Below are 27713 nucleotides of genomic sequence, written 5' to 3'. Positions count from 1 at the left end.
AAATATTTAAGTTAGCATTAGCTACAGCCACTAGTCTTGCTTCTGTTATTCCATTTTCTTAAATATTTTCATATTTTATTTTGCTTGATTTGGTTCAATTTGCAATAGCTTCTCATAGCATTTTTTTCCCCCCACAATCGAAGGCGGATAACGTACCGTTTTGTGCACTGGCTCGGTGAACCGAGATGAGCATCTCTTAATCTGTAGATTCCAAAACACAGCATGTTGTATGTCTTCAATGCTTTACAGAACAAATCCCCGTAGCAACCGCCATCCTGGCAAAAAACAAACAAACAAACAAACAAAAGACACCTTCAGTGTGCTTTGGGTCGGCCTGATGGGCTCTTTTAGTGTCAGTCGGGGTAAGACATGTGTTCTGTGATGTTTTGCATCTTGCTAGTGAATGCCAACTGTTGGCGACGCAGACAATGAGCAATGAAAATTGAGCATTCATCTTCGAAATGAAAAAAATGAATGACTCCAGCACTGGAGATTCTTTACAACAATAAGAAAGCCCCTCTTAAAGCAGGCTTGGAACCAATTAAAGTTGGTATTTCCTTGGTGGTGTTCATTGTTCTCTCCAAAGCGTTCTTCCCTCTCCACCCACTAAGGCCTGCTTTGCGTGATCACTGTTCTTCACATCGGATTAAGGGCCGCAAGGAGCGGAGGCGGCCAGATGTGTGCTGCTGGGTGGTGCCAAAACGTGTCATCTCCACTTAAACATCCACTTACCCCCAAGTCAGCAAAAGGCCCGTCGTAGAGAGCTAGCTGGGCGACGCGACACCTGTCTCTATTGGCCAGTGTCTGCGGCGTGCTGTAGCCTCCTCTGAGCGCGTTCTCCTCGGCCAGCAGGCCCTCCAGCTCTGGCGTGGCTCCCCCTGTGACCAGCGTCCGAATCAACGTGAGGATATTATCATTGAAGTACGTCTGGGGAGAAATGAGAGAGGAGCTCTGTCAGCAGGCGCCATCAGAGTCACAATTAAAGAGGTGGCAGATGTGGGAGGAATGCTGCCTCCTCCTAATGTTTGTTCCTAATGTAGGACTATAAATGAGACGAAGAGACAGACTGTCTTGACACTATACATGTCATTTCAATAGAGGCTCAGTTCAAGGAATCACTGAAATTTCTCACTTAGGCCTTGTCTTATCTCGTCTTTGCAGATAGTTTTGTTTTTTTACTCAGTCTATCCATCTTTGTATTTCTCTGCTGAGCAATTTTTAAAATTTGTGGAATAAAAGAACAAGATAGAAAAGAAATAGGCACCACATATCTGACTGTATGCACTACCTACAAATGTAACTGTATTTTATTGTAAACTGTTGAACCAATCCCTTAAATCACTTTAAGTAATGTTTCCTTATGGTAACAAATGTAAATTTGAGAGGAACTAGCATTCTGATGATCACACTGAGGATCATCACAGTAACAGAAGTACTTCAACACCGAACTGGTGTTTCCTCTGTGAACACTGTTTGCTGTCTACTTTCCCCCATGAAACAACGATTTGACTGCTCTCTGCGGGCGTCAGATTCTCTTCAAGCCGATCAGGAAAACCTGCTTTTTTCCACGCGCCGAGACAGCCGATGTCACTCGGCAGCCGGGCCGGAGTGGCAGCGCCTCTCCCCGGGCCACTGACAGGCCTGCAGAGCCTCATGATGGATGAGCAGTGTCCATTAGCCGGCTTCACCTCTGACCAGCGCCAGACTACAGCTGACGCCTGCTCTACTCCCCGCTCGGCTCGGCTCCGCGCGCCCCTGTAACCCCTCATTCAAACGGAGGACTGCTGGAATTAAGCCATCACAGCACCAAAGGGAAAAAAGGCACTGTTGGGTTTGTGAGGGGTGGGTGAGCTGGAGAAGATCATTTTTTTCCCCCCATCTCCTTTATCTGATCCGCAGTGCAGTGACAGCATTGTCAAGAGATGAAAGAGGGTATCTCTGACCTGTTACAGCTTTGCCTGTGTCAGCACAATTATGCTCACCTTCAGCGCTTGCTTTGTTTACAGATCTTAATAAGGCTCTTTTAGTTCAGTTTCCAATAATTAAGAAGAGAAACGATGCCAACACCTTTCTTTTGGTGAACGATGCAGTGCACCATTTCATTTACCAACATTTCAATTGTTTTGAAATGCCAGAACAGTGCATTTACTGAAATTTATCACTGTATTTAACTACACTAAATATGTCTGTTACATATTCTTTCATGGTAATTTTTTATTTTTTAGGGAGGTATTTTCAAAGAATAATTTTATGTAAAGTATATAAAATACTCTGCAAGCAATACAGTAAATATGCACATAAAGGTAATGAAGAAAAAAACATTTCTGAACTCTGGATTACTAACTTCCAAAGTTTTTTCAGGTCCATCTTTTGAGTGTCACTTCGAAGTTGCTCACATGGCTCATCCTGCACTTTCCACCAGTGCAACAACATGCAATTGTTACACAGTGCAAAAAGCAGCCGCGTGCACTTTTTGAGACGTCGCTCTGTTCATTCACTTTCATCTTTTAATTCAGAGCATATCGCCTTTGCATGATCGAGACCCCGAGTGAATTCTGAAATAAAAATTGCAAAATGTGCAGTGCAATGTATGATTTTGAAATAAATGAATAATACGCCAAAGCAGCGAGTTTACAGACTGTCAGAGAACTCACCGCGCTCATCAGGGAGTCGAGTACACTGACAGCGAAGGCGGTGCCGCAGGCAAAGGGCTGAGTGAGGTACAGCTCTGTGTCTGGGTCGTCATCGTCATCTTGGTCCAGGAACTGAACGTTTGAGTCGTTCACTGAGAGAGGGGAAGCGCAGCCGAGTTAGAGAGGGGCACTGTGCAAAGCGCACACGCTTACACGCAGACACACCGACACACCTGAGAGTTTAGAGACAGAGGGGGAGATTCTTTTCCTATTTGAATGTTGAGTTACATTTGAAAAGATTCGGATGCATTATGGCTGGGTAGGAGAAAAGTCTCAGGCATATAGGCACCAACAGAGGAGCTTGCAATATAATGTAACATTAGATGCACATTATATTTGGCTTCTATGCCGCAATTTTTACAGATGCAATAACTTTTAAGTAAGATTAAACAAGAAACTTAATCCTTCTCCAAACAAATGTTTTGAATTTACTCGAATATACCACTGTCTAATTCCATGTACAGCTAGGAATAAATATGTAATTATTATTATTATTGCATAGGTCTTCAACAGGGGGTCCGCGACCCCTAGGGGGTCTGCAGAGGTACTGCAGGGGGGTTGCAAAATCTTTGATTGATTAAACATTTTTATACTTTTTTTAAAAAAAAATTATTTAAATTGACCCATATAGCTCGCTCGCATCAGCCAACTACTGAGTTAAAAAAATTTATATTTGAACCTGTGTATTATTTGAAAAGCTAAATATTGAATGCAAGATGATAATAACGACATATATTTATAAACAGCACTAGGCCGAGTTTTATACGAAGCACATATAACAGGTAGGGGGTCCCTACTTAATCTCTCCATCAGTTTTGGGGTCCTTGTTCTGAAAAACGTTGAAGACCATTGCATTACTGTTTTTGAGTATAAACATTGAGAGAGAAATCTTGGACACTATAAACAACATGCAGGGTGCATTTCATATACTTAGATGAAACACAACTTTGGAAAAAGAATATTTAGTGCATATTGTACATACACAATGATAACCATTGTAGAAGTCCTTAATCATAGTCCATCCGAAGCCACTGTATCTTGAGCATTTTGATTACAGCAATGCAACACTCCGTATATGTATGTATATATATAGTTCCAGACTAGTCTTGGAACAATGGACAATATATATATATATGTTTTTCAAATTAAACCAGTCGACATGTATTTATCAATGCATCCAATAAATGGAGTCAAATTTGAGACTTCCACAATGGCTAATATCTCACATGAAAAAGACATGCACCTATAACAAGTCATGCTTTGCTTTTCAGAGTTTTTTTTTTTCTTGATGGATGTGTTCGTCACATCATCACCTTTAGAGATATTTACCTGTGCCCTGAAAGTCAAATCAAAGCCAGGTAACAACACACTTTTTATATCATTATTAATAATAACTCCTAAACATATCATATGGCACAGTGTGAATGAAAGTAACCCAGTAGTGTACACTTTATTGTTTTGCCACACCATGGCTGCCTTATTGTGACATTTATAGGCTTTGTTCCCTCAACTGTTTTTCCAGTAGCAGCAGGCAGTGAAGGGTCTTTGAGCCAATGTTACTTTAAAAAAGAAAAATGAGCATCATACAAGTTTTTGTTTGCAAAATCTGCACTTCAGAGATATGGTCTGGAGTAGAAAAAAGAAAATGGAAAATAAATAACAGCTTAAAAGATGGACTGATGTTGATTTCATTTTTTTGTTGTTTTTGAAATCTGATTTCTTCCTGTGAGCTGTGGAACAGAAATGTCAGTCAAAGAGACAGGGGGCTGATGCAAACGGGACCAGGCCAAAGAAGTGAATGGGGGTGGGGGTTTTAGTATGTGAGTGCACTTGGAGGAGGAGGGTGGTGGTGGTGGAGTGGAGCTGGGGGCTGGAGGGGGGGTGTTGCTATGAAAACAGCCACAAGGACAGACTGAGCATGATCAAAGGCCGAGTGATGCTCTGCAAACGCAACTGGAGGGAAAAAAAAACACCCCAAAAAGAAAAAAAAACAAAAAAAAATCATTAAAAAAAGGGGCCAAAACAAGACAGTCAAATTCAACCAGAAGGAAGAATAAAAATGTGTTCAAAGTGAAGCCATGGGAGCAGCGCGGGCCTTGACTGCAGCCAGATAAATCAAGACAAGCTGAAGAGGAGCGGAGCGGCGGAGCGAGGGAAAAGACGGCAGCAGAGGACAAAGGCTCAGCTTACCCAGCTCTGTTATCATTTGTATGTTGGTTCCACTTTTTTTTTCCTGACTGAGTGAAACCAATGGCAGTAGTTTGCCAGGTTTAGCTAATGGTGATGGGACAGTGCAGAGAGATGGAGAAATGGTTATTGAAACAGTTTCAAAGGCGGCGTTAAAGGCATTTCGCTGTCTCAGGCTGCTCGTGTCAGCTTCCGGGAATTATGCGAGGCGTTCACGGTTGTCCAGTATCTAAAGGTAAAGCGCCCCAGATTACGCCGCCCGGTAGACACAAAGCCACAGCCGTCACGGCCAGCGCCGCCACCAACAACAATAAATCACTTCATGGTAACACAGTAAAAGGGATAAACAAGGTCTTATCCATGAACACACCTACTTCGCGCGGCATGCAAACCGAATTGATCACGCAACTCAGATGAGGCGTGTTTTTATGTTTCAACTAGACTTTAATCTGCACCTGGCGCTGTAACCTGAACATATGACAATGCAATTATGGTATACGGTTCCAGTGAGACATGTAGCCACTCTCTCTTTCTGTATACTCTTAGTCCTTCCTTTCCTTTCCTTTCCTGAGGAGCAATTTTATCACATCACACTTATGTTGCTGCAGGGGTAGCATTCGTAGTCAAAGAGAACGTAGGGGCACAGCATTGGAGCAGTTAGCATTTGAGGCCCAAGACCAAAACCAATGACTCCAATGCGGACTATCTAGTTTTGATGATTACGTATGCGGTCAGAAGTGTAATGGGAGAGCCTCTATTCTCTATAATGGCTGGCCCGCTTACAAGTAACATTAGGTAGCTCCTTTCTCTTTCTGGCCTTTTCTTAGCTGGCCTCATGCTCCATTGCTCCCTAATTGGGTCAGGGGAGACAGAGTAGCCAGTCTCTGGTGCTTTAGAAGGCCCCTCAGAGATCTGAAAGTTTCATGAGTCCCCATCACCAGTGGGAATACAACCACTGGCATTGTTATTAATAAATGGACCCATTTTGCAACCAAGGCACTTTTTTTTCCTGCCCTCTACCTTTTTTTTGTCTCTTTGCTTTTCTCCCTCTCTCACCCGCTCCATCGGGCTGAGTTTCTCTTGTCCATTAGGGGACAAATTGCAGGAGATGTAGTTTTTGTCCTAAAAGTGCTCGTCTGACATCTTTCAAGTCACCATTTGACAACAACTATCCAGATGCAGTAGGAGTTGGGCAAGGCTAGTGGCACCATGGAAGTGAACAAAAATTCCACAACGTGCATTCCCCAGTCTGAAAGACCTCGAATGAGTTGGAACTTTTGAAAGCAGAATGAAGTCTTGAATTATCGGCTCTGCGTGCCTGTGCCTGGAAATGAATAATGAGCCGATCTGAGGTTACTCTCGGTTCGGCAGGGGATGTTTCCCACTGAAGGCGGACGGAAAGCGAGTTTTACCTAGTTCTGTGATGATGGGGATGTTGGATCCGGTGGTGACGGAAGCCTGACGCACAAAGCCATGTACTGGACTGCTGTCTGGAGATGACCTGTCCATTCCAGGGGGCGTGAAACCTGGACACAACGAGAAACACGCATATTCAACAAATAATGTAAAAGGAAATCAATGAGAGGTCTTGTTTAAAGTTTAAAGGAGCAAAACTGTATAACAGATGTAAAGGCTGTAGAATGTTCTGTGTGATAGGGCTTTCTGCAGCTACTTTGCCTAGGAAAAATACATTTAAATATATGATAAATATCTATGATGCAATACATTACAATACATTATCAATGGAATCAAAACCCCACAAACTGATGCAAATGAGACATTGTATTAACATATAGTATAGTTTGTTAGAAGACAGGGGATGATCTGTGAAACAACAAACAAATATTAAAACCCTACACTGGTTTTCCCCTTTACATACATAGTGGTCACTATAACAGTGGGATGGAGAAAAAAAACATACTAAACATGGCAGTAGAGATCATTCAAAATTCAGTAAGAGAGTCAAAAATGTTGTTTAAAGGTAAAATAAGCACAGTTAAATATCGAGGAAATGATATCAAAGTAAGCTGGGTTCATTTCTCTATTAACATTCTTTGAACTTTTAATTTTACCTAAAAATAAACTTCAGTGATTCTGCTTTTTTCTCCAAGTGGCTGTGGCTTCACGAGTCCACAGAATACACAACCATGCCGCGCCGGTGTTCAGATCCATTTTGCAGTATTTTTGTTGTGCCCTACTGTATGCGAATATGCGAATGCACTCTGCAGCGTTATTTTATGTGTAAGAAAAGATGTGGTTTTCTTATAAGTGCGTTTAAGTATCATAAGTATGGGGGACATGACCTGCAACGCTGTATCAATACACTGCTACATAATGCATGTCAGCTCACTCAGCATGAAGCCACTGATGTGCGCTTTATGTGTCATTCAAAAGTGTGGATTGACAGAAAAAAAAAAAAAAAAAAAAACAGAAGCGAAGAGGAGACGGGGCTAAGTGAACAAGACGCCTGTCGAAAAAAAACGCAATATAGATACCATGCTTTTAAGGGTCAGCTAAGACATATTTAGCATTCACATCCCTCCATCAACGGGCAGACATAAATTTTATATGTTGTTCATTTTGTTCCGATAAAATTGGCGAAGTGGATCCTGGAAACCTTTTATCGGAAATGGTGTGGCGCGGAACCATGAAATACAAGTGCAAGTGACAGGAGTACGAATCCACATGACTTCACATTTTTGCATTTCCTCAAAGTGACAAGTAAACACCTTAAATCTGTAATGCTATATGCATAATGCATCAACTGTGTTTTGACATCCATCATTTAGTGCTGACTACAGCAAAATGCCAGCTTATAGTGCCACCACCAAGGCAACATAATGCAGGGAATATATTCAGGTCACAAAGTTTTAAAAGGATTGCAAATTCTCTGTGTGCGCGCGCGTGTGTGTGTGTGTGCCTTCCCCTGTCAAGAAACTCAATGAGCTGCTTACATTACAAAAGAGATCTTTCAGCCTTTTGCAACAGAGAAGACACCAAATAGTTCAGTACGCAGCAGGAAGCACACACTGAACTGAAGCGTGGATAATCATAACTTTTGTTACACCAATTATTGAACTAGGAAACAGTGGAGGTTTGACACTTTGAGTCAACCAGGGAGCAGAGGCTCAGAGAGTGCAAACATCATTTTGTCTGTGTCCATAAAGGATGACGTTTACCCCGCTGCAGAGTGACAGCGAGTTTTCGGATTCTGCCTCCAAACCGCTCCGCTTTTTGTATCATAGCGAACATGAAGTCGGCGCCGCCGTTCTGCGCGGTGCACACCAACACCAGAAAGTGATGTTGGTGAGAACAGGGGTGTACATGAGGCCTGCTGCTGAGCTGCTTTCAAAACCTGTTACGTTACCAGAAGCTCAAAAGTTGCAATGCAGTATTAACTCCAAAGAGAGAGCTGCATATGTTTACTCAGCCCTGCAAAAACAGGACAGCTGAAATCGTCTATTCTAATATTTCTAATATGAAACATTCACATAATATTAAATAATATTACATAAAATATAATTAAAAATTAAATCCTTGTGTATACATAATAGTTGAGCTTACTGGATACCCTTCATTTTATTCTAAACTTATCCGTATTTCATAATCTGGCACTGAAGAAGGCTAAGGTCCAAAATAAAGAAGCTGGGGTTTTTAAAGATTCAAATTAAACAGCCTGTCCTCTTCTGACTGGCTGCTGAAACTGCACGGCGACAATGTACAATAGACAAGTGAGATCTGGGTTACATACCCCCTTATCCCCTGTAGCCCTGCAGGCACAGCTACGCTCTGCGGTTGACTACATGCTACAGCAGCCGTGAGAAGCTCTCCCTGAGGAAAGCGCGTGTTTACTTATTCATTTGCACCTTCTCAATTCTACAGACGGTGTCTGAATGGGAGCATCGCTAGGAGGAAGGAATCCCCACAGCAATACCTGTGATACAACAGCGGCGTCTGGGAATATGTGCGCGCATCTTCTTGAGTACACATGATTGCCAGTCTTGTGTGTTTTCTTAAGTGGGTGGTTAATGTGAAACCCAATTATTGATAAGACGAGACTCTTGACTATTGATCCGGGAGGGGGGACGATACAGAACAGTGCGCTTCTGTACTGAGGTGGCTTTCTCTGAGTAGTGCTCCCCAGAGCGGCATGCTCTCAAATTTACCCCCGCTTATTGTTCCTTGGTGGCACTGCTATCGACAGCATATCACTCATTCAAGGCCGGAGAAATAACAGCATTGGCATTCTCCTAAAACACGTGGAAGTGCTCTGCACTAAAAAATAATGGCCTCTTGAACCTTCAGCTTTGATTTGTATACACAACAGTCACTCCAGTGGCAGTAAACAGCGCCGCATGCTCCCAAGCATGCCTTGCCTTTCAAGCTAATCATGAACCGAGGATCACCTGTTCGCGGCTCAGACTGCCACGGCGCGAACGCGCGCACTTGTCACGGGCACCCGCACCCCGACGCGGGAGAGTGTGCGTGCACGTGTCGCTGTTTTGTCGTGACTAATGAGGAGCAGCTGAATTGGCCTGCCTGGTGATTTGTACTAGCTGCTTAATGATGATGAGGCCTGATGGGATACCAGGTTCGTATGTTTGTCTGCAAACATCAACAATCTGTTCCAGACGATCTGCCAGACTCCAGATCAGGAGGAACAACATCAAATGACACAGTCATGTTGATTACATCATTAAAAAGTATTATCAAAGAGGCTTAGCGGCATCTAATTACCAGGGACAAGAGTGAAATCGTCACAATATGATGTGGAGTAAACACTCTTCAAAGGCTTGATGAAGCAATCAACACAACATTTGGGGCGATTACATCTTCAGGAGTTACAGTAAAGTCAGTTTGTACACACCACTCAAGTCAGACTTGCAGAGAATTTCGATTAAGAGCACTTAGCAGACTCTGTGCTTGACAAACTACATCCATCCCTCCTGTGTGACTTTCTCACCCTCTAGTCTTTTCCTATCTTTGACTACTGTCTTCCGTCTCTGCCATAACCTGTCCCCTTTGGGCAGCAGCGCACATGGAGTCTAATAGGACGCTTCTTACCTTGGGAATTAGCCTGTAAGACCCCGATGCTGTCATCAAACTGCATAGATTTGATGTTGAGTGATGCCAAGATGCATTCTTTATCCTGCAGTGAGGCATCTTCGATATTGTTCTGATTGGCTGACAGTATTACGCACATGTCGCAGAGGTTGATGTTGACAGCCCTTAAATCTGCCCGACTTAATGGCGTACCCTTCAGGGCGAGGAGAACACAGAGAAAGAGCAAGACGGCGAGGGAGAGAGCCAAACACAGAGAACAGACAGACATGGGGGAGAGAAAAACAAATTTAAGAAGTGAGCGGAGAGGGGCTCTGGGAAATTAGTTAACAAGTATTCTTGTTCTGAGGCGATGACATTCCACTGATCTAACTGGGCATTGGAGATTCGGAGACATGGACTAATCTAAAGGCTAGCCTGCGCTGAGGGCTGTGTTTGGGATTCTCCTCTGATCATCAGTCAAGCCAGGCCTAACAAGCTCTAAGGCAGCAAGCCACGCCATCTGTGATGGGAACCGCAGCTGCAACACTTATAAACTCCACTTTGAATATGCAGGATGTGTCACTGCTTTGGAACACGAGGGGGGGTGAGGGGGGTTCACTGAACTCTCGGGTAGTGATCATTCAATTGAGTAATGTGTGATCAAATCAAAATGACAATTTCTCCAAGATTCCAGTGGGTGTGTAATTCAAAATGTCAACGCTTTATTTTTCTTTTCTTTTTTTTTTTCCATTTGAACAGATTCTGCTTTTCAATTTACGCCACATGCCGGCGGACTAGTGCACTACTCACAGGTAAGATGGAGACCTTGGGGAAGTTGTGTAAAGTTTCCCACTCTCTCCGAAGGTATTCCAGCGAGCCCACAAAAACTATAGGCTTTAGCTCGTGGTAATGGAAGTTGCTGGCTCTTAAAGGCATCACCAGGTTTCGCAGCCCCACTAAAGCGGACGTGACATCCCCAAATATACAGACCACTACATGACCGCTCAGCACCGTCATGGAGGCTTCACTGCGCGTCTGCAGGGGACAAAGAGACAAAGGGGCAGGGGAGGAGAGAGTAGGAAGCAATGAGAAATGTGTAGATACAGAGAGGAGGAGGAAGGGGCGCAGATTTACAGAATGGTACTTTTGAATGAAAACTGGGTAATGTCACAAGGTAATACACTTCCAGTTTTATCAGTGCCTGAAAATATATTATAAACTGTATTAAATCTACATTTAATAGTTTGTTCACAAAGACTTTACCTATATATGCATTTAACCAAAAACTATGCATAGATTTACAGAAACAAAAGTCTGGTTAAACATCATTCTGTGTATAAGCAGCTTGTTTTATAATTGGAAAAACAGAACACACAAAAATACAAATGTGGCCTTTTTTTATGTAACTGCTGCCGATACAGTCAGACAGAAAACTGCAGTTTGTAAGATTTAAGGCACATACGGTATCTATGACGAGGACACGATCATAAGCAAGAAAGGTATAAATAAGCAAAGCTCCTCTGTTCTATTAATTCCATGCTGAAAATAAAACGATGCAATGCCCTGCTTTGAAGATCTGTCGCCTGTCACAGCAGCTCGGCATGCCTTCGGTTGCAAAGCCGGGGTGCATGTCAAGAAAACTAAATGGCTACTGTGATTCTGGTTGATGTGAAACTACAGTCTGTCTTTGTTTTTTTTTTTGTTTTTTTTTGGGGAGGGGGCATAAGGTCAAAGTCACAGCATTAAGTGGCCACTGCTACTAATGAGCTGGCTGCGCGAACCGATGTGTAAGCATTTAAAGAAAATAATAAAAAGATTTCACAGGACTGTTCTTGAACTTGATGATAATTTCATTTTAGCACAGTTAAACCTTTAAAAAGTTACAGAATATGTGATATATATATAAATAGTAACCAAAATGTTAAATATATACGGTAGGTGCCTTTTTTTTAACATTTCATTTGGAAAGGTTGACCTGATCCAAAACTAGTTCTTACAAACTGCCTTGTTTGAACATCTCAGCAAACATCTCAGCAAACTCAAGCTGTTCAGTGATCCTCTGTGGGTAAATAAATATATATATATACATACACATATATATATATATATATATGAATATAAAAAACCGAACTCACCTTGAAACAACAGAGAGGCAGTGAGAGAAATTTCAATACATATTAGTACGTGATTCTGTGAGTCTATAGTACGAAGGGGAAACTTTTGCTCCTGAGCATACTTACTTAAGTTCTTTTCTATGAATATACTCTATTATTTTAGGCTGGATTGCAGCTGCAAAGCTCTTGCAAAACTCACCAGGATGACTTTTTCGATGTCTTTTGAAGGGCACCAGTGAAACATCCCTGTCGAGTCATACCTCTTCACGTTCATGTCCATGCTCTCAATTTGTTCGTTTCCAGGAATTAGAAGGGGGTCGTGTCGACTGAAAAAACAGAATGTATTCATGTTACATAGTGAGATTTAAACCCTAATGAGGGACCACCAAGAGTTTTCTAGAGATCTGAGCTGTCTGTATATTCATGCTTAAAGTCCCTCTCATTCTCAGTGTGTTAAACTTTCTGCTGCTCTACATAACCCCAACTTCAATATCCTCCATCCTTTCCGTTCTGTCCTTGAAGTCGAGGCATCAGAAAATTCAAAGACCCCAGCACTCACAGTGGTACAGAGGAGAACAGCGAGATTTGAGTGCTTCTGACTGAATGGCATGACAACACAGGGCCAATTACCAGCTTTTACCCTCTCATCCAGTTCCTGACGCCATGTGGCGCAAATTGTAAAAGCTCCAACAGGCGCACACTTTAAATATTTCAGGAATTTGCCCAATCACATTTTGCTTTCCCTACTGATGGCCATTAATGTTTCAGCAGCATGTCACAACCAAACAGGCTAATCCACAGCAGTGGGCTGCTGAGTTTTATCCAGTGTAACACTGACCATGAAAGGGCTCCTGTCAGTCCCGTTGTACCGCCTATCCCATTACTTCGCTTATTCTACAAGACATGCTCTCACAGTTCGTCTAAGCATAAGCGGGGAAATGTCATTAAAAACACTCGGTGAGTTGAAACAAACCGCAAAATTTGGTGCTCCCACTAAACAAACGTTGTGTGTTTAACGGCGGCGCTAATGGAATTTATTTACTGCTTAACCCAAATAATGGAAATGCTCGATGGAAGCAGAACCATACAGACTGCTAAAACTGGAGAGTAATATGGGAGAAAACATCTCAAGAATTTGACATACATCTCTCTCAGTATCACTCCCTCTATCCTCTATCAACACTGTCATTCACTGACAAGGCTTTGATGTCGTCTCTTCCTTCAACCTGCATTTGGATTGCATGCCATTGCAGAAAAAGTAAAAAGTTAAAAAAAGCTGTCAATTAGCCACCCTCTCCCTCCACTTCTCCTTCTCCCCCTGTTCCCTCCATCAGTTAGAGCAGGTGATAATAACGCTGACAGCATTTAGTGTTTTTACACTCAGCCTGAATCTTTCATCCAGAGCTGCGTGTTGCGCCAATCAACTCCGCGGAGCCCCCCCGTCACTTCAATCTGCTCAGCTCTCTGCTCGCCTCCACACAGGGGCTGACTGGCGCATGCAGGCGGGCTGCCGCTCCACCTCTCTCTGCCAAGACAGCTATCTTTCACGGAGCTGTCAGCGGCGTGACTGGCAGCCTGTCACAGTCTCCACACACCTCCTCCCCCCGCACCCTTCCCCGTGCCTCGGGTTGAACCTACCACGCGGCTCTGGGAGAGCAGACATGACGTCTGTGCTACAGGGCCACGCCCAAGGGATATCAGCTGCGGATGATACTATGACATCCCCTGCGATCGGGTGTGTGTTGTCAGTCATGGCCCGTCAGAAATGTTTGCGGGGTTGGTGCTGACGCCATGGTGGCGGTGCAGCTCATTAGCACGGTGACACGTTGTATTAGCTACTAGTAAATGCACAAAAAATAAGTGCAGAAATATATACGGTACCTGCACAAATAATTATTTTTTTTCTTAACAGTGCTGTATATATTCACAGAACATCAGCTTGCAAGCCGAATCCTCTCCCGCGGTGAGAAACAATGTGTTATCAGATGCACTTTTATATAGGACAAACAGTATTTCCTTTCGAGCGCGTCTCACTCCAGAGCCTCACTCCCCTCTCTCTCTCTTTCTTTCCGAGTCTCTCCCTCAGTATGTATTTCAAACAGAGTTGAGTTATTCCAGTGTATCACTCTGCAGTCACAAGCTTGGGATGGGCGTGCTCCCCCAATCCCTCTCTGCCAGACTACGAAGGCAGCCTCTCGCTTTGAAAATTTTCCCCATCATGCAAACTGACAAAGGCATGCTTTTCAAAAGCCCACAGCCAATCTGTTGATCATTATTTATTTACAAAGGCCTTCAGGCTGCGAGTCCTGTAAAAACCATACTTGATACGTATGTTCGCTCTCTTGCTAGCTCTCTACTGCGTTTCCCCCCTTCTTGCTTGTAGAATAAAGTATCCCTAAGGCTACCTCAAACAATCACTTTTCATTGTGCATAAAATCCACTTTGTACAGCGCAGCTGTTTAATATATATGGTGTTATATGTTGACAGGGGCAGCTGTGAAGGGGAGGAGGGGTATGGACTATGATGGGTAATTTGATGTTCTGCTAAAGGCTAAGACTTGGAGAGAAAAAAAAAAAAATCTACACCTATAACAGAGGACCTGTCATCCCAGTACCCAAGAGCCAGCAGAATACAGAAGCACCCTAAAGCGGGGAAAACTTTGACACCGCTTTGAAGCGTTTTCAAAACTGAGTAAATAACTCGCAAGGATTATTATCACTGCGAGATCAAAGCGGAGATGCATATATTACATGGCAAACGGGGACCATCTCCTAAGCAGAAAGGGGAGAGAAGAAAAGGTTTTGTGCTTTAAGTCAGGCAAACTAAACAGCCTTTTAAACAAGCAGTTAGCTGGAAATGTGCCAAACGTCTAGTTGTTTTCGTAGCAGTTTTCTCCCTCTGAGCAAGGGCATCGAAACTGATGCTCTGTTGCAAACTAGACTGAAGGGTATGACTCCGTGTTGGGCTAATGGTTTGGCAAGTGTGAAGACTTATTAAGTCCTTGTTTTGTTGAGGAACTGAGGGGGAGGCCGGCAAGTACAAAATCGTGCAGGCATGCCAGTGTAGTAGGAGGATCTGCGCCTAAGGGAAGCTAGCAGGACCAACACAGGGAGGAAAGTGCACCCACAGTATACGATGAATTAAACCGGTGCTATATGTAAAATATGGAAAGAGAGCAAAATACCCAGAGATCGGAAAAAAAATACTTTATAAAGTATTAAACCTTTGTGTGTTGCCTTCATTTACAAAAAAAAAAAAAAAATAGAATTAGGTTTCCATGTAATTCAGACACTGGAGTGAAAAGTGACAAGAAATTAAAAATTAAAAAATACACACACAGGCCTCTATGGATGTTTTTAATATAAGGTCTATGACGGCCATAACACTTGCCCTCGTTAAGAAGACGCGCACCTCAGCTACGAGTGTCTCTTGTCTTGTTAGATCTTCGCCACCACGCCTTTATCCCTCCATCCCAATCCACACAGCCAAGCCTCCCTGCATCTTCCGCGCTGTCGTGCGTCTGATCTCGCCTCGCAGCCAGAGGAGCACAAAACCCTACCCCCTTTTATCTTTCAAAATCAATTAACCGCAATTTAATTCCACGGGACAGGATAAAAGGAAGGTAATATTGGAATTCATATTTGATTGCGATGATGCGTCGCGCATATGGCCTTAAGTACCAGAAACAGAACTCACAGGGGTTCCCACAATAGAGGAGTAGCCCGAGGGCAAAGTAACCATGCAGGTCCCTCTGATTGGTTGCTTGTGTCATTAGTGCCAGCATTGTTTAAGGAGTACATGTGGACCAGACCGGAGGAGGTGACAGCTGGGTCTTTAAAGCCAGAGGAGTTTTCAAACGGCTCCTCGCAGCCGCTTTTCATGACAGAAATATTATTTCAGCACCGTCATTAACAGCTGACAGCATGCCATCCTAAACAGCCGTAGTCTAACAGGGCATTTCTCCTCTCCTTTTCTCTCGCAGAGTTTCTTACCTCCCTCTTCTGCCACCCCTAATTTGCCCCCTCCTATCCATCCTAACTCCCACCATCTCACCATCAGCAGAAGCGCGCTCTTCTGAGGCGTCTCTCTCAGACAGCCCTCCCCTTCCTCCCCCCATATCTGACTTCCTCTCACTCCTCGTTTGAAAGCCGGTGGGAGAATGAAATCGGCGTCTCTTACCTCATCATTTTGGGCGAGCAGTTGGGCGAGTTTCGCATCCCTCCGTTGCGCTGCTTTTTTTTGGGCGAGAGAGTTGACGGGTGCTCGTCTTCGACTGCAAACACATGTGCAGAATGTCAGAACAGAAACAGACGGCTGAGAAAGTGTGCTGGACCTGACATGAAAAAACAAATAAATAAATAAATAAACAAGACAGCCAACAATCAGTCAGTCATTGCAAACAAAATAAAAAAATACACATATATAAATATATTAACGGAAGAAAAGGAAAATTAATGATTCAGTGTCAAATCGAGGAAAAATATAGAGAAAGCATTAGTAACGGACGATGGTGAATCTGAGATAGGCAGGAGAAAACCACGGAGAAAAACCAATTTATGACCTGAAAATGTCATGGAACGCTCACATCCCAAAACCCCCCTTATTTTTGGCTTACCTAAAGTGCACTTTTTTTCTGGGCCTACAGTGGCACGCTACCGCGTGCGCTCACCCACTAAGCTGTGCAGGTGGTTGGACCTCTAGCAGTCTGCATCAGAGTGACCATGCTTACCTACCCCATTCATTGCCATGTGATGGTACAGACTGTCATTGTCAGTCAGGCATGGGCAAAAGCAGTGACAATGAGATAAATAAATGTTATGGAGATGGATCTTGAGTGGGTAGTTTATTTATTTGTTTTTTTTTAATAAATCTATGTACCCCACCCCATCATTCCAGTTCCTCCTAAAGCGCACAATGGCTCTTCTACAGGTCTACCTCCATGCCAAGAGAACATTTAGCACACGTTGTGAATGTTAAAGTGTATAAATTAGTAGATTATAATAAATAATGAAAGCCACTAGTAAATGCACATAATCTTCCAGTAGAAGAAGGTCAGAACTGCGCTTATAAGTTTGAAGGAAAAATAATGGTTTATGCGAGATTAAATATTAAATTTCTCTTTGTTTTTTTTGAAGAATATTCCCATAGAAAAAAAAAAAGATTATGTGATCAGATTAGTTCGTTTTTCTGTCAAATATGCTTTGCCTTGTTAAGCTGAATTTAAAAAAGAAGCTTCTTTTCAAACTTTGACTCAGTCCCAGTCAGACAGAGAGAGTGGGAAAGTGAAGCCAGAGTGAGGGCCGGGCCCAGTCGTCTGAAGATTTCAGTCGAGCTAACCGTGGTCTGATCTTCACTACTGTCTGTGAGTTTCAAGAGCCTCCACGCAGGCACCCAGATACTCTTCGCCAATCTACGCTCTCCCAGCGCAAATGCCAAGTGCACCGTCACTTCAAACCAGCATTAGTCCTTTGGTTAGAAATCAATAACACAGCATGATATTAGTGCAAATCAATGTGCACACTGCAAGCCGTGACTATTCCAAGCATGTGGAATTTCATTATTGTCTGAACTCCCATTCAAGGCTGTCACCTAATTCTGCTAATAAAAGATAAGAAATATGACTTTGCCTTCTAATAAAATGTCATTCTCTGACATTTTCTTTATGCAATTGGGCATTCGGAATAGCTAATATCACAAGCGCTTTCCACTTTACAAATAATCCTCCCTCTAATGCACTTTGAAAATACCACATCAGAAAATATGCATGCCTCGCTTTGTTGTTTGACATGATCCCCCTGATTTACACTTAATTTGTTAACATTAAAACATTTCTCACTTACACCCGCAGCATTAAAATGCTTTGCAACTGCTGTGTAATAAAGCTCCCAAAGGCCAGTGTCCTCAAAGCAGAGAACACCCACAGCATCTCTGACAACAAATGCTGATTATCAGCTCTTTCGCTTAATTTCCAAATTCACCTGTTTTACCCCTCAATTTGGAAGTCACCCAAATGTAGGCAGCGGCAGCCACACTGCGCAAGCAGGCAAATCTGTGCAAAGCAGCATGAGCGACGGCAGCAGCGGCTTCGGCAGAGTGAGCCGTCATGCAGCAAACAAGACGGAATGAAGGGACGGGACAGGCGGGGTTACTGACTGATGCATCCCGCTAAGGGGGCAACCTACAGTGCCTACTGTGACTGAGCAGCATGGAATTACTGGGGTGGTAGCGGTATTTCACCGGAAGACTGCGGGCCCGGTTCAGTCGACTCGCAGCCAGGGATCTGGACCCCACGTCTCCTGGACCTGAGATACTGAGGCGCAATTTCAAGGGGTCGGCCCCGGGCCCCGGCCCCGGCCCCACCGGGAGCAGGCTTCCTTTACGGTTATTAACAAGGTTGACTGTGACCGGGCTGACAAGGTGGTTCTGGTTGGGGTGCAGGGCGTTGGGAAGGAATGCATTTGAGGTGATGGAGTTGGTGATGCAGCCGGTGGCTTTAATTGATCGCTTTTGAAAAGATGGTTTAACTTCATCCAATACTGTCAAATAGTGGGAAATAAAAAGCGTAAAAGAGCCTGTGTTAATCCTCATGAATTAGTGGTTAAACTGCAGTAAAAAAATAACTTAAATTACAGATTCTTTAAACTAATTCTGTCAACTGATTCCACAAAACAGAAGTCATCATTTTACTGCAGGATGCTAAGCAGACAATAGATAAACAGGGAAAAGGTTCACTAGCTTCAAATAAATATGTGATAATTATTTAATAGCTGCAGTTCGATCTATTTGGTTCTGCAGTTTAGTTTTGCAAGTCATGCTATAAAAGCGAGAATCACATCAATTTTATAAAACTGGTTTAGAAACTGGAAGTGTTCACGCTGACATTTACTTTGCGTTTGTGACAAGCATGAATTAATTAGAAGCCACTCAGTTTTATTTCTCGTTCGGGCTCCACTTTCTAGTAGAACAAAGCAGAGACACGGCTTGGCTAAAGCCTGCCAGATCCAATCAGACGTCGTCATTTCAAGCATAATGTGTAGCACCGCACTTTCAGCTCAACAAATATAAAACTATAACTAATAATTTATAATATCACTAATTCAAAAACCTTTTGATCATCAAACATTAATGGAATTCATCTCGGATTTAGGAATGTGGTTCAATTCCAGACAATGCTGATTTAATTCCAGATGGAAAATGCCGTCATTTTTACCTTCAAACAGTCACACATTTACATATTTTTTTTTACTGTAACAGTAACCGCGTGCATGCTTGGTGACAAACTGTGGTATCTGAAATTTGAATAAATGCTCCCGCATGTGTACACCTGATGTTCAGTCAGCCGTTCCACCAAATACGTACACACACACAATCCGACCGTGGCTGCGGAGTTGACCTGCGTGTTTTGCAAGTACTGAAGGGGTCATGGCACACTGCATGAAGACAACAGAACGAGATGAGTAAAATATCTGGTCGTAAAGTCGACTGGGAGAGGCTCAGCCTTTTTTTTCTCCTCCCATTGGAAGGAGGGTGGTTGCTTGGTTGTTTGGAGGAGAGAGCATGCTTGGGTGGCCCTGGGCGATAAACAGACGTTTATCCCAGCCGTCAGCTGCCTCCTTGATTTACAGGGCGCCACCGATAGCTCCTGGATTCATCTGGCCCTTGTCAAACACGTGCAGCGTTACAGAGCATTCACCCGCCCTGGCAGGTCCACTGTGCATCCTGAACAACCCAGACGGCAACTGTCCCTTCTTGAAATGCTAATCACATGATGGTACTGTCCTGCATGCAAGCCTTATCAGATCGCAGTGACTTAATGTAAACTGGATGATGAGGCGGAGGAGTAACAACCAAAAATGTTTACTCTGGTATGTGAGCTAAGATGGCTTTGCCTTTACAGTGGCTGCTGCACTGGCAAGCTTTGTTCTCCAACTGCATTGCAACTGCGTGAAATAGCTTTTTGAGGCCATGCACCGTTTTGTTGTTAGAGGTACAAACAAAACTGGGATTGTGATTACTGCAATTCCTTTTAGTTTTGCAAAGGAGGCAGCCATTGTACCGAAGAGGAAACAAAAGAAATGTTAATATCAATATCCTTAATGGGAACAAATACAATGAATAAACACATCAAATGTTTAAGGTGACAAATAGCATTTCAAAACTAAAAAATTATTCTTAACCAGAAGAGTAAAAAAGTAATGCAGTTCATAATTATTTACCAAAGATTTACCTATATTGCAATCGGCTTTGAATCGAACGCCAGCCTCTTTTTGGCTTCCAGTGTTCCCTGGTGTTGTAGCGCCATCTGCTGCTACATGCAGCACAATACAAAAAAAATATTTCATGGAACTATATGCGTATTGTCAACACAAATATAATTTTTTAAGCTATTAGAAATACCAGGAACTCATTACTTACTTACTGACTTGTTAACATGAGTTGGGAATCTTTAATGATTGTTAAAATAACTTGTCTATTTGAAAAAAAACATTTAATTAAACACTGGATTCAGTGTCGGTTTCCTTTTTTTTTTTTTATCCTCGTAAGATATGAAACAAAATGATTATATTAGCAAATACTAAAGCAGAGCATTAGTACTAATTATGTACATGACATAGTGAGGGGTCTACAGTCTAAACACAGAGCTGGAGCAGAATGGAGAAGGACAGAGAAACACACTTACGTGGTCTGACATATCCATTATACTTATATTTGGCTGAGGAGAATGCAAAGACAAGTGGCAGGTCACACAGAGGGAAAAAGGATGTAATGAAACAGACACATTAGGAAATAGAGACATCAACATAAGAGCGGTGGATGGAAATGAAATTGAACGTAACTATGATGTACTATAATGGAAAGGGCATCAACCAAAATAAAAGGTATAAATAATTAAAATAATGACCAGCGCCTTAATGGTGGCGCTGATTAAAGTACGGGATGTTGGAACAAAACAAAAAAAAGAAAAAGCAGACACACAAATGAACGAACTGTCCGTTCTCAGAGTGAGCCATGCTTTTAGGAAAGTGTACTAAACTCGTAATGAGATGTTATGATGGTTCAATGGGTAATTTTATTACATTTCTCAAAAGAACCAAATTTAGATTCAGCAATGCGGCGTTTCTGTCATTTAGACGTTCATTAAATGCTTTGGATTTGGGCATCTCTGTTCACATATGATGAGCATTGTGAGGTCTGTAGACAGAACAAAATGAGCCACCATGACACACAAACACAAAAGCTACATACTTGAGTGCATGTAGGTATCCAAAACACAGACGACAAACACTTGCTACTCACAACAGCCGCACTGATAGAGAACTACTGCAAAGATACTTAATCTTCACATGCAGTCCATGCAGTCTAGTACAAATTTGAAAAAAAAAAAAAAAATAGGGATTTTATTGCTGCTCTTTTAAATCTCTGCAGTTCCCTTCTCAAAGGTTTGACCAAGGTCTCCACTTATGCCGACGCTGTTAATCATCTGAAAATTACCGTTAGTGACCTTGACGGAGGAAATATTAATGACCGATGTTACTAGAACAACTGATGCAGCGGACACTTGAACTGAGCTCTGAGCTGTTGACACTCTCCACTCTTTCCCAGAGTCTCTTCCAGCCTTAAAGGTCACAGCGAGGGCCCAGGGCTGGCCTATGACACAGATCCTCAAAAAGGGATCCACAGTGGCCCTGGCATCTGTCTCTAGCAATCTGCCCGCACCGCAGAGGCGGCAGACTAACTGGCTAGCATCTGGGGCGTAGCAAGGCGGCGTAGGGCAGAGGAAGGGGGGGCCGAGCCTGCCTGGTGGACAGGAGCTGTCAGGGCAAGTTTGGTGACGGACCAGCAGGGCTGGGAAAATGAAAATGCAGACATAATTTCCGTGTCAGGATAGATAAGGACCCCAGCAATGAGATGCAGATTCACACACACGCACAAACTAGAGAGATAGAGGTGCGTGTCGTTGCGCACACGCGAACGCAGCCAGAAGGTCTTGGACTCGCCATGAGCATCTTCCTAGCCCTAGGTCCCCAACCCTTGTTCATAGCCCTTCTTCCTAAAAACCTCAGCCGCTCCATTATATAAACCCCTTCACCGACTGAAGCTTTGCCAAAGTGATGATAGTCAGGTCACAAAGAAACTACATGTGTAACAGATTTACGGATCAAAACAAACTTCTGAGTTACCCAAAGAACTCCTCTAGGACAGAATAAAGTCTGACTAACATGTTAAAAGTTGACAAGAATCCGTAAACACAACTGCACAATTGGGGAGCTATGTATTGTACCCTACTCTATCTGTATTTGAAATTGTGTTTTTAACTGTAGATGTTTACTTTCTTCTTAAGCAAGTTTTCATGTGCAAAAGTGTCCTCCTTCAACGTACAGTATTTCATCGTACTTTTTAACATCTTATTTAAATCAATTATAACAATAAGGGAATATCTACAAATTTAATATATACACCAACCAGGCATAAGATTATAACCAGATTGTAAATATAACAATGTGCTGTCTTTCATGTTGTTTTGTGTGGTGGGTGGTACATGTCAAAGAAACATCCGCATGAATGCACATGAACATTGCATTGTGACAAGATGGAGAATTTTATTTACTTCTCCTGACCGTGGTCATAAAGTTATGCCTGATCGGAATAAATATCAAGATCCGTGTATCCGTGTACGATTTGAGCTACAATTGAGAGCTCAGAGCTCAAAGAGATGATCTACATCATCAAATGTCAGATTACTCACACATTGTAGATAGGTTAAATTAGTGTGTTATAATTTCTATTAATTAAATATTGTATCAACAATTGCATGAAACTGTTTAGATGTTCATAATGTCATTGTAGTGCTGTAGATGTAACACTATACGAGTGGTCTGAATTTGACTTACACCACAACACATCATGCATTAAATGAGGGCAAACAACCAATTATCAAAGCACTAGAAAAACCAGGTTCTGATGTACAAGGGAATGAAGTCATCATGAATAAAGATGTCTTATTCTTTCAGTCTGGTGGAAAAAAAAGAAGAAATGGGGAGAGGAAATCCAACAATCCCTGACTGACAAAGCCCAATGCACTCCTTCACTAAACTCACTTTGTTCAGACAAAGTCAGAGTTAAAAAGGGAAAGAAATCTAAGACAGGGGAGGCTTTCCTGAAATCCTACAGGGGGTTGAGGGAGAAGTGAGATCAGTAACCATGTAATGGCCAGTAATTGGTACCGAGGGATATCAGCGCAGGCCCAACTACAAGAGGCCAAGCCAAACTCATCATGGCATGTTTGACACTAATCTAGGCTGAGTCGGCAGATGGTGGGAGAATGTTGAGAAGGAAATCAGATCTGTATGTCTGAACCCAAGGCTTTGATAGCTAGGCCTACTGCTGCCATGTCTAATTGACAGACAATTTAGTATTTCCCATCCACTCAAAGGGAAAACAGAAAGGACAGGATTTACCGGGGGCCTAGGCCCTCTTACCTTTCACTTATCAAGCCAACATCCCTCTTCCCTTTTTTCCCTCTTTTTCTTCCTCTTTGTTTTTTCCTTATCTATATGTGTGTCCTCTTTCCTGACATTTTTTTCTACTTCTTCCCAGTTCACTACTCATCTCGTACTGAATAAACGTGTCATAAACCATTAAGGACTGCAAGAAATTATTATCTACAAAAAGACCATAATAATTTATTAAGTTACACATAATTTATTAAGTTACACTTAAATAATTGTGAACAATTTTAAATATTTTTGAAATATAAAAATTTTACTTTCTGTTTTCTATCCTCTAATTTAACCGTTTTGGTATACGTGTGATTTTCTCTTGATATTCAGTGTGAAAACAAAACCGAAATCTGGGGTCTTGTACCGCAGTAATGTTAAGTCAAAGGTAAAGCAAAGGGTGAAACAAAGAAAAGCTGCTTTGAACTGAAAAATATGCAAACATAAAAGTGTAAACTCAGAGGTCCGTAAGGAGCAGAGCGCCCAACGGAAACACACAGTTTGACATTTTCATTCAATTGCAGTAAAAAAAGAAAAAAAAACTTTCAATTTGTTTTTTTGTGTATGCAGACGTCTTACCTTGAACAGTTAAAAACACATCAAACACCACGCTCCACTAGTGACATTATCACACAACTGCATGAGTGACGCAGCATGCCGTAGCCACGTGTCTAACACCTACTGTACAGCAGCAGCACCACAGAGCCACACTAGCACTTACCCACACTCATGAAACAATAACGTCAAAGCAAAAATCACAAATAACCTAAAACTGTCAAAGATAGAGAAAGAGATTTAGAATATAGATAGAGGAAATTGCTAAATAAAAAAATAAAAACAAATGTTTGGGTAAAAAAATAATAAAGAATAAATTGATGTCGGTGACAGCTTCGCAAACTATGGAGTAACAATACACAGATCACGCCACGGAGACGACATCACAGACACACGCACGTACGGTACCTCTGCACGGTACGATACACGGAGCACACACCACAGACACGTAACAGCATGTGTTGGTGGCGGTGTAACTTACAGGCACGTAAAGTGGTTGCGCAATCATGAACAGAGACAGAGGAAAGTGGGTAGGCCCTCTGAAGGGTGTCCATGTTACTATGTACACTGCCTGACATGCAAGAGCAGTCTTGCTCTGAACGGCCGCAATCAAAACAACATGCCAGTTTCATTCGTTTGTAGACGGACATCTTGGCTACAGTCATGTTTTGGGATGAGAGGAGAGGAAAAGCAGCAGGTTAATGGCAAAAGGAGAAATATTCATCCAGGGGAAGTCGGAAGGTAACTTCATCAGAAAGTGCAAGCCTTAGCAACCTGCTCCCACAGACTTGAGCCTCAAATTACATCAAAAAGCTTCAATCGCAGAAATTCATTTAAGCATCCTTAACAATTTTCTTCATTTTTTTTTTCATTTGTCTAAGACATTGTCTGTTAAATGGGACAAATTATATACGTGTTACAATATCAACGACAGTACTTCAAATACAACAGTTGATATTTAGAGGTCAAGCTGTGTGCTAAGGCTGTAACAGCTCAAAAAGGCAAAATTATAACAGTGGGAAACAGGGGAGAGGAGAGGGGAGAGAGGAGGGGAGGCATTCGGGGGCAGAGAGGCATGAGCAATGTCTTCAGCAGCAAACCTCATACAATGTTTCATACATTTGTACATCCTCTATCCATTTGGCTAAAGGAGTGGATCACGTACCTGTATCCCATCATGCAGCTGTAGCGGCTCTGTCCAAGGCATCGCACTATTCTACGGCTGGCCGATACATGCTATGTTCAAACCTGCAGTTTCACTCCTCTACTCCCCAAAGGGACTTCGCTCTGATATGAATGTATGCAAATGGGGGCACTAAGAAAATATCAGCCTGTCATTTTTCTGTTTCTTCTTTCCTATTACCAGTAAAAAGTGGGATCAAGTGGGAACCATTGCTTAACTGGTGATGATTGGTTTAAGATGATCCAAAGATTCTGTTGGCCAGTGCTAGTAAATATTAGTTACTAAATAGTAGGTATACTACCATATTTACTTTGAATTTTGATTTGCTTCTCCATCTATAACTCCCTGTATACCTAAAATATACTAAGTGTATATATATATATATATATAATATTCTCATCAGAGAATGGACATAGATACGTGATCAGTTTGGGATCAAGAGAATTTGAAGGCTAGGTCAACACCTTGTGCTGTTTTTCATGTTTTTTTTTTTCCTTTTTGTTTTTTAAATGTCTGTTGCCATTATCATCCATCATTGCTATGGGGTGGGGCTGCCTGCTCTGGTCTAGGTGGGTGCTACGTGTCTAAGTAACATCCACATGAATGCCAAGTCCAAAAGTTTCCTACTAGAACACTGTCACAAAATGTCAGTGGTTTTAATGTTGTGGCTGATTGGTGTTTGATACAGTTTATGTGAAGAACACCATTTACATATGATTATGTAATTAATAACTCATTATATATTAACTATTATGAAATATTTTATTTCTTTTTAATGACTATCCTGATGCAAAACTGGCAATTCGGTACCCTCACTGAGATAAGAGAATATATGATATTATATATGATATATAAGAGGTCTTTACTATCAGCCAGTCTAAGCAGCCTTTATTTATTTGTTGTTTGTCTATGTGTGTGTGAAGCCCTGAGCCCTGAGGGAAGCAGGAGTGAAAGTCCCCAGAGTAGCATCTCTAGATTGCTGTGACTCTGGGCAGAAACAGTCCCTGGTCCCCATTCTCTCATTGCCAAGGTGCAAACAGACAGCAGACTAATACCGTCTGACTAATACCGTCTGGCACCTCTGCATCTTTGACTCTGACTGACTTCAGAAAATGAGACCTTGAATGAAGGAATATATATTTCAGCGTGCGGCCAAGGAGAGAATGGGAAACGCAGATCATAGGCCGTAGGGTGAGGGCATCAGGGACTGTTGCATCCTGTGACATGCGCATGTGCCGTGTGAGCATGTGGAAAGCATGCACAAGATGTAGTTTTAGTCTCAGCGACAAGGAACGGTACAGAGATAACTGTTCACATTAATGGAACAGTTTGGAGGGCGTGGCAGACAAGTGCAAGGAGGCTATCAGAAACATGCCAAAATGTCTTGATTTCTGAGGGTTTTTTTTGCTTGGGCACTTGGACCACGGTATATATATTTGTTACAATGAGGACTTGTGACACATGGAAGGAGAGCAATGGAAGACATACGACACACATATATACACACACACACACACATTGACAATGTCTCTTCACTTCTGACGTCACAAATACCCCGATTCTTGCCTAGGATTTTAAAGCGTCCAGTTCAGGGCATTCCTAATTAAAGATTCAACATGACAGCTACCCTGATAAACTGTCTGCGTGAGTTCATCAGTCGCTACCTCCCTATAGTCCACCAAAGCACATTATACTCAAACAGAAGCTATCAGGGTGTTATGTTGAATATGAAAGATGTCCCAAAGAAAGCATCATTTTTATACATATCCCCCTAAGACTTCTTTGTTCAGCAAAAGTGCAAGAAAAATGGCGCCGCTGGCTCAAGAGTTTAGCTTTTGAGCAATAACTGCTAAGTAGGCTGTCACATTTAGGGCACTTGGCCAAGAGACAAATCCACATCCCTAACGATAGCCCCAATATGTTATTAACAGCAAACATTAAACGTTACGGACTACAAAATGACTATAGGAATTCAAGATGACAAATCAGCAAAAATTGAAAAAAATCCCAAAAAGACTCCTATATAGTCCTTGCGTTTTTGCTGAAAAGAATTCAAGGGATTTGAGTTTCCTCTACAGACATCACCATTTTAATATTTATTTTGGTACATGACTCTGGCACAGCACCACCATCTAGTGGCAATTGAATACGATGACAATTAATACTGTATTTCACTATTGGAACTTTCACCCAGTGCAGCGAGTTTAGCAAAAGGGCCCGACAACTGTCCAGATTTGAAACGCACAAGAACGCCGCCGTGACATTTTAAATCTGAAAGGTACAGATGATCTCTGAAACCCCAGCCCGAGCTGTGTGAGGGCCCAGAGTTTAGAAAAGGGGCTGAGATCACAGCGAAGTGGGGGGAGGGGACCAGATTGTTTTGATTGTGTTTTGGCAACCTAGCTTGTTAGGATTTGAAAAACGTCCCACAAGGACATG

General features: G+C 42.4%; 1 protein-coding gene across 23 annotated transcripts in view; it reads right to left on the bottom strand.

Annotated features, from left to right (window-relative positions):
* Positions 1–27713, bottom strand: part of kcnma1a (potassium large conductance calcium-activated channel, subfamily M, alpha member 1a) — a 134019-nt gene that overhangs the window by 9593 nt on the left and 96713 nt on the right. For 12 of the 23 annotated variants that reach the window (XM_047603068.1, XM_047603071.1, XM_047603067.1 and 9 more), the window contains 8 exons: positions 16218–16311; positions 12237–12363; positions 10734–10958; positions 9945–10137; positions 6293–6406; positions 2655–2785; positions 733–927; positions 157–275 (listed from right to left, as the gene is read on the bottom strand). In XM_047603068.1, the coding sequence (XP_047459024.1) occupies positions 157–275; positions 733–927; positions 2655–2785; positions 6293–6406; positions 9945–10137; positions 10734–10958; positions 12237–12363; positions 16218–16311 (1198 nt within the window). Of the gene's footprint in view, positions 1–156; positions 276–732; positions 928–2654; positions 2786–6292; positions 6407–9944; positions 10138–10733; positions 10959–12236; positions 12364–16217; positions 16312–18220; positions 18575–20265; positions 20347–20718; positions 20752–24572; positions 24747–27713 lie in introns of all 23 variants that reach the window. The other 11 variants (XM_047603057.1, XM_047603058.1, XM_047603060.1 and 8 more) reach the window with 3 other exon arrangements.

Source organism: Mugil cephalus, chromosome 13 (genome assembly GCF_022458985.1).
Source record: "Mugil cephalus isolate CIBA_MC_2020 chromosome 13, CIBA_Mcephalus_1.1, whole genome shotgun sequence".
NCBI lineage: Eukaryota > Metazoa > Chordata > Actinopteri > Mugiliformes > Mugilidae > Mugil > Mugil cephalus.
The sequence above is the reverse complement of the archived record's forward strand: the minus strand, read 5'-3'. Positions and strand labels throughout refer to the sequence as shown.